Source organism: Ammospiza caudacuta, chromosome 11 (assembly GCF_027887145.1).
Source record: "Ammospiza caudacuta isolate bAmmCau1 chromosome 11, bAmmCau1.pri, whole genome shotgun sequence".
Taxonomy (NCBI): Eukaryota; Metazoa; Chordata; class Aves; order Passeriformes; family Passerellidae; genus Ammospiza; species Ammospiza caudacuta.
In genome coordinates, this window is record NC_080603.1 from 27724817 (window position 1) to 27732299 (window position 7483).

Below are 7483 nucleotides of genomic sequence, written 5' to 3' on the forward strand. Positions count from 1 at the left end.
TCTTCTTACAGCCTCCTTCCCTATGCTGCAGTAAGGTTGAAAAACCTTGCTTCTGTCACAAACTATGTTGAGTTTGTGTGTGGGGAGGAGGACATTTTTGAGCAGTCACTAGGAAATGACAGCTTTGAAGTTCCTTCCTGAGTCTGACTCCTAGACATATTTCATTTGGAATATCACAAAGGAGGATCTTTTAAAAGGGAAATGACTACATAAAGCCATCTTTAACACAGGATAGTGAGTTTACGCAGTGATATTCATCTGTTGTTCTGCTAACTGTTAAGCACTTCTGTTCCTGGACTCACACCCCAGTCACTGGTTCCTGTGAATATGAATTACTGAATCAAGCTGGGGAGGTCAAAATATATCTTATATTGAAGGTGTTGTAAACTTTTATTAGCTTAGAAGAAGAAAACTTCAAGAGTTCTTGAGAGATGGCTTTGGAGACATGTGGAAACTGTTTGAGTTGCCTGCTGGTACCTCTTGCACTTTGGAGTATTGTTGTGAATGTCCTCCTATACTTTCCAAACGGGAAAGCTCTGCCTGCTGCCAGTTACCAGTTCCCCAACCATGAGTGGTATTTTGAAGGCATCTGTTTCTCAGGTGTGATGGTAAGTGCTCAGTGAATTTTTAATGAATTGCATTCTACTGCAAATAATGTTGGATTACTCTTCAGTAATGTAATTGCTTTAAAAAAAGAGCATATGGATTTCTTCAACAAGAACCACTGCAGGCAGAAAACTTAATCAAACTGAAAAAAATAGTATACTGAATGACAAGTTATGTATGTTATTAAGTGCAAATGATATCAAATGATATTGCAGGGTGTGTTGGGGTTTTTTTCTGCTGTCCTTTTGTTTATATGTAATTTATGCTTGCATTATGGAGGCAAACACGATGTTAATTTAATCACCTGTGGGGGTTGAATTAGAGCTCTTTTACCCAAATGAACTTGAAAGACAAATGAAAGTCCAGGTGAATGTAATCAAAAGTTTGCTTTACTGACTTTTTCTAGAGTGAATGTGTTGGTAAGGAAGGCAGCACTCTGATTTGTGCGCCTGTGTCAGCAAGAAGGCGTTTAACTGATGTGTTTGTATCAATAAAATATCCTTCTTTTCACTGGTATTGATTCTTTTGTTTGTGACCTTGGTTTTATAATTTCAGCTTCACTGGTGTGGCTGTGCCCAAGGTCATAGCACTTTACTGTGATGGTAGAGGCTGTACTCTTTGTCTTTCAAGTACAAGACACAAGTACACCAGCAGCCTACTAAAATCCCTCCAGTTCCATGTATGCCTTGAGTAATTGTGCTGTCCTATGGATCAGCTTTAAAATATCAAGACAGCAGAGGAGATGCAGTCCCTGCCTTCCAAAGGTGAAGGAGACTTTGGCTTAGTATCTGCAGTTATCTCACTGACCTTATGATGTTCTCTTACAGATCCTTCTTTTGGCAGTAATTCTAATAACACTGGAGTGTAGTGTATTCTATCGGTGCTGCCAGAGTGAGAGCTGTAACAAAACCTACAGGGTGAGTCTGTGTTTTATTTCTGTACATCACATTAGCATTTGTTTCCAACGCCTTCCTGCTCCTGCACATCCTGCTGCCCTCTCCACTGCTCTGTTTTCACTTCCTTTCACAGAAGATTCTAAATTGGGTTGCAAGGTCACAGAAAGTGTAGCTTCTTTCATCTGGCGCATAAACAGGATTAAAAAAAATTAGACACATTTCCCCAAATCCTTGTAAAATAAAATAAGAACATAGAACGAAGCACACCAGCTAAATAGCTGCATCCCTTTGCCTGTATTATTTGGAAGTGTTTTATTTCAGAAATTACTCAATACACTCTGGGATGCAGACATATTTAATACACAGCTGCATTCCTCTTGTATTTTGGGAAACAACTTTACAAAAAGGGAAGTTTAAAAACCCCACACAATTAATATATAACTTATAGTTGTAGAACTGTCTTAAACTCTGTCTTAATCTTAATTTTGTATGCGTATTCTTACTATTCTTTACCTGCTATTTTTCTTCCTGAGTTTTGAAGACTGGGAAAATCAAATGTGAAATTCAGCCCCAAGGAAGTAGCTAGACAGACTGAATGATCATATTTGCTGTTGACACTATCCTCACAAGGTAATACTTCTCTCTCTCTCTACTTCAGAGTTTTATTTCTATTGTGCTAGCCCTGCTTGGAATTGCTTTCTCAGGATACAGTTGCATCATTTTTACCCTGCATTTGATTCAAGGCCCTTTCTGCAATTCATCAAGTGGATGGAATTATATTTTCAAAGACACTGCTGGGGGGTAAGAAACATTGGTGTAACTCTTCTGGAAGAAGTTGTTTACCAAATCAGTAGTCAGAAACATTCTTCTTACTTCAGTCTGGTGTTTCTCTAATAGGTACCTCACAGATTACCCTGCCTGGTCTAAGTGCACAGAACCTGCTAACATAGTGGAGTGGAATATTATTTTACTCTCGATTTTGATTGCACTCAGCGGACTGCAGTTGATCATCTGTATTCTCAAAGTAGCCGCTGAGTTGAAACGAACACTCTGTGGGACCTATTCTGTTTTTGTGCAGGTAACAGAACATCTGAGGTTTATTTATTCAGCATCTCCTTGTCACTGTAGCTTCAGCAATTTCTCTCAGTTGGAGACCTACCCTTTTATTTATGCATTCTCTATGCTACAGCATATTTTTTCCAGAGAATATGTACTGATAATACATTTGTTTGTTTTGATTCATCCACTAATTTCTTGTGGTATACAGAGGCTGGTGGCTGCTCACTCTGACCTTTTAGACTAGGACTGAGAAGAAACAAAAGTGTTTAGGAAATTTATGTAGATGCCAAGTCCATTACTATTATGTCAGCAGAGGTTGCTGAACACCTTTGTTCTAACATTCAATTGACAGACATTCTTACTAATGTGTGGCTTTCACAGCAATGATGAGAAAGATTAGCACTTTTGTTTTTACTTGCAGGCTGGAATTCTCTGAAAATGGCAAGGAAATTGTTGCTGCTTCTCCCCCATCCCCAGAAAAAGAGAAAAATGGCCTCTCCGTAATCCATAGCGGTAGATTTGAGTGCTACAAAGAAAAATGTTGCCCTCGTCTTAAATTTCTATCCATCAAACTTCTGTGTTTTGGATGAAGTCTATTTGAACTGTCTGACATCTACATTCTTCTTCACCTGTCCTGTTGAGCCTGGCAGGGACACTTAATTTTTTTACCCTCCAACTTGTTGTGAAAGTAGGGATATTTTACTATAATGGAACTGCTTTTGTATTGAAATTACTTTACTGTTTTTTCTTAAGAGGATGCTGTAGAACTGCTTTTGTACTCCCTTGTCATTGCTTAGACCATATGACTGTGGTTTCAAAAGGGCCTGGTTCAAAGCCAGGATTCTGGATTTGACCATCAAGAGGGGTTAGTGCATTGAGTGAAGCCATGATTTCTAAATGAATGAATTTTAGTTACAGACAGAGCATGATGGCAATCATGGAAGGAGGTGGGCAGAGCCTACCCTCATCCTTCCACCTTACAAGTTTGTAACTGCAAAAAGCAATTACTGAAAAAAAGTCTATCAAGTCTTTTTGTGGTAAAAAAGGCACCTGGGCCTGATTGACTTATTGGACACACAGGTCTGAACTCAGCTCTACTAATTGGTACATTTCAATAGCTGCACTGGGTTTCTTTTCACTTTACATTTAGAGGAAATTTTTTTTTTCTTTCAGTCAGGTATGATTGGACTTGAGGGAACCTTGTGAGCACCCAGTGCTGGCTTATTAATATTCTTCCGAGTATCCTGACCTTGCTACAATGAAAGGCTAACATTCCTGACAATGATGATCCAATGAAAAAGAATAACCTGTTTTAAATTAGCAGCTAAAAGGTATTTTTACTGTCTCAGAGAATTATTTTTTCATTCTCAGTGAAAATTCAGGGATTCACAATGAAATGGACAGCTGGCTCATTTGCAGTTGCATGGCCAGCATTTGACTGTATTTAGCATTCGTGGTTTTGGGAGTTTTTTAAAGTTTTTTCTTCTGAGCCCTAAGAGGAAAGAGAAATATGTACTTCAGACTTGCAATAATGCATGTATGCCTATTACATCAGAACTAGTGCAACTCAGGTACATTGTCATCAAATACTAAACACTGTTAGAAATGCAAACCATACAATAAGTGTCAGCTTTGGGTAAATTATTTAGAAAAAATTAGAATATATCAGTCATTTAGTTCTGTTTCAAGACAATGTTGAGTTTTTGCCTTCATATTCCTTTGTCAGATGGTTTTGAATAGCTGATTTCTTCCTGTAGGATTTCAAGAATGCATCTAAAATTTTAATTGCTTAGTTTCTTTTAAGTTGCAAGAAGTATAAAGTAATTAATAATATCTAAAAATGGGGCTAGTCTTTTGGGAGATGGTTCAACCTGGCATGGATTGTCAGGGATGCATGATACAAAGGCATGATGATAAAATGAGGACTGTGTCATTGCACACTTGTTTTTCTTTAGACTTAAATATGTGACATATCATTTATCTTAAATTATAATCCTGCATTTTTATGGATTTGTGGATGTTGTTTGTGAACAGAAGGAAAAGAAAGAAAACTTAAAAAGCAACCTGTACTCCCACCAAACATCTCAGAGAATCTTGCTGATTTCTTGCCTACAAAATCTGGATCTGTCTTTATCATTTTTTGTGTGATTGTGCCTGGTGAATTTACATTTCCACTGTATCACAGACATCTCTTAATTTTGGAGCTTAAATTAAATAAAGAGACATGTAATATAGTTCTTGTTTGGCTTCCTGATCCTGCAACCCTTTTTACCCATAATCCAGAATCTGGCATCTCCATTACCATAACCAGCCTCAGCTGCAACTTGGTGGTTCTGCTTTTAAAGATGCAGTTTATTGATTTGAAATTGTTAAGAATACTAAAGGCTAACAGCGGGCTGTATTTCCAAATTTAACAGCCAGTTTCACACAGGCCTTTTGGATGTAAGGCAAAGTTAACCTTGATCTAATTCCTGATTCAAACCTAAGTATATTGTCTTTAAAAAGCGGTGCTATGAGCTGTCTCTGGTAGCAGAACCAAGATTCCTGCAAAGGATTTTAATTAACTGGCTGGAAATCTAGAGTAACCAATGATCCTGAAGGTGGTGCTTGAGGCAGTGTGACCGTGCAGCTGCAGAACTCAGACCTCGCTGCACAACCGGGAGAAGCGGCCCCAGGGCCAGAACAAGGCTTGCACCGCGCTGGAATGTGCAGAAACCCCTCTTTGCGCAAGAGTTCCTGCGCACAAAATGCTGAAATCCCCACGTGAAACACCCCAGGCACAGGAGGAGGAAAGCTGCGGAAATGAGTCCATGAGCTCCTGGCAGAGGGGAGTTAGCGCTGAATCTGCAGTAGGAGTTGAAGCATTGTTTGTCCCCCGCAGCCAGTGCGTTTCGCCAGAGCGTCAGGATTCTGTGTCTGGGACAGTAATGCCATTTATTTAAAAGACTGCAGGTGGAAATCACAGCAGACATTCAGTTTTGTAGTAAAATACCGTGGAGCCCCACCCACACCTTTGCATTTTAGGGTATATTAATATCTGTGCAGGTAAAAGTGACTCTGGCAAAACTACAATTTCCTTATTGTTCCCATTATGGATAGAGGGGTTTTCCACATGGAGCAGCAGAGGATAAACGAAGCTGCACCAGCTCTTTAAATGGTGTTTAACTGCAGAGGTTTACAGGCAACCAGAGCAGCAGCATGGGCAGCAGGCAACAGACACACATCATTCAAATGCAAGGATTGTGAAATGGTGGGGGTTCGATTCAGCCTCGCTGTGTGATCTTATGAATGATATATATATCTTTGATATGCATATCTTATGAATATGAATATATATGTGACATTTTGTCAGAATATTCCATTTGGGGGTTTATTTATTCTTTTCTTTCAAGGAAAATTTTGGAAGTAAAATATTTGCTTTATCTTTTCAATGCAATTTTGGGGATTTCAAAAACAGTCCGAGTATTTCAGCATCCTCAATATGAGAAATTAGGTACTATGGTTTAAAACAATTAAGGAGCGTTAATGACACCAAACTGCACACCCATAATTTAACGAATTAAATAGGGTCTTTTTATTTAGGTCCTGAGAGAAGTTTCTGCTTTTCAGACACCTTCTGAAGATAATAGAGACTTCAGAAACTGAGGTACTTTTGAACTCCTTAAGAATAAAATAAGAGGAGTGTGTTTAGGCATACAGATGATCTGAAAGTTTGGGGGAGGTGCGATTAAAAGCAGGAGTGGAAAATATTGTCAGAAGTTTTTGTTATATTTTTACATTAAAAAACCATTCAGTTCTTTTGGAAATCAAGGAAGAGAAATTTAGAATATTTGGAGGTGTGAGGCAAAGTAAAGCATATACTTTTACCCTCAAATAAATGTGGAGATTTCAATGGTATTGCTGGTGTTGTTTTATCTCTTCCTCAATCAAATGGAAATCTGAACAAAAATATATCAAAAACCTACATACTCATGAACAACTGATTTATGAAGGAATGACTTTGAATTAAAGTATTTTAATAGGAGGTAAAAGCTTTCTCATTTTTACCTCACCTAATTTACAATTGGGATATTTGCAACCCCAATAGGCTGATCTTTACACTGCTCTACTTATCTTGATCTGTGGCAAAGGAAAAAAATCCCTACAGAAATAATTTTGATGATGTGACATCAACCTGTGAAACTCCAGAATTTCATCATAGATTTGGGCAGATTTCAAAATCTCAGCTTTGGCTTTGTCATTTAGAGAGAAGTAGAATCCTTAATTTAATCCAGATGTGTAGAAATATGAAGAAATGAAATATTCTGACAGTGACTGATAGGAATAGTGATTAAAATTTGTGAATTATCTTATACCATAGTCCTGGTGAATGAGACTTAGATTTTTATGTCATTAAGGTAAAACTGCTATATTTTAGTTATATTCTGAATATTAGTCTTCTATCCAAAATAATCGTAATTTTTCTGCTCAGTATTAAAATAGCTGCAAAGGATATCCTGCTTATTACAGATAATTTTAAGTTGTCATACAATGGAAACTTGTAATTTTAGTTTAGAATGAATATAATTGTGTCAGTGCTCAGAGCACAGATGACATTTTTAAAGAATTCCCAAGTCTGTAAATCCATTTAAATCTGCTTTCAATTCAGTGGCAAGATTTGCAGTCTACAACAATCTGAATGCTATTTTGTGTGATTGTCGGTTGGCAGAAATAGAAAAAATTTCTTTGCTTTTCTGAACTGATGAAGTTACCAGAATCTTTTGTTTGCTCTTGACACACAGAGACATTGTGCAATTGTTTTTATTGTTTTCACAAAAGCAAACAGGAGCAGGGAGGGGGAGTTAAGGATATGGGGAGTAGCAGAGATAGGAGCATATAAAAGGAAATTGCATGTGTCCATCCTGTGGTTTTTATTTCATGTT

The 7483-nt window shown here is 37.7% G+C and overlaps 1 protein-coding gene across 1 annotated transcript; it reads left to right on the forward strand.

Moving 5' to 3' along the window:
* Nucleotides 1-266: 266 nt before the first annotated feature.
* Nucleotides 267-4641, forward strand: TM4SF18 (transmembrane 4 L six family member 18). The gene is made up of 5 exons (XM_058812204.1): nucleotides 267-608; nucleotides 1434-1523; nucleotides 2161-2303; nucleotides 2400-2580; nucleotides 2983-4641. Exons 1-5 carry the CDS (start codon nucleotides 432-434, stop codon nucleotides 2995-2997), a joined length of 606 nt encoding a protein of 201 aa, XP_058668187.1. The 5' UTR covers nucleotides 267-431; the 3' UTR covers nucleotides 2998-4641.
* Nucleotides 4642-7483: the final 2842 nt, after the last annotated feature.

What these genes read in the sequence shown, in the direction of transcription:
- TM4SF18 (XM_058812204.1), top strand. Translation starts at nt 432, where the DNA reads ATGGCTTTGGAGACATGTGGAAACTGTTTGAGTTGCCTGCTGGTACCT. An exon ending in TCTGTTTCTCAGGTGTGATG is followed by an intron (nt 609 to 1,433) that starts GTAAGTGCTCAG and finishes GTTCTCTTACAG; the next exon opens with ATCCTTCTTTTGGCAGTAAT. An exon ending in TTCAAAGACACTGCTGGGGG is followed by an intron (nt 2,304 to 2,399) that starts GTAAGAAACATT and finishes TTTCTCTAATAG; the next exon opens with GTACCTCACAGATTACCCTG.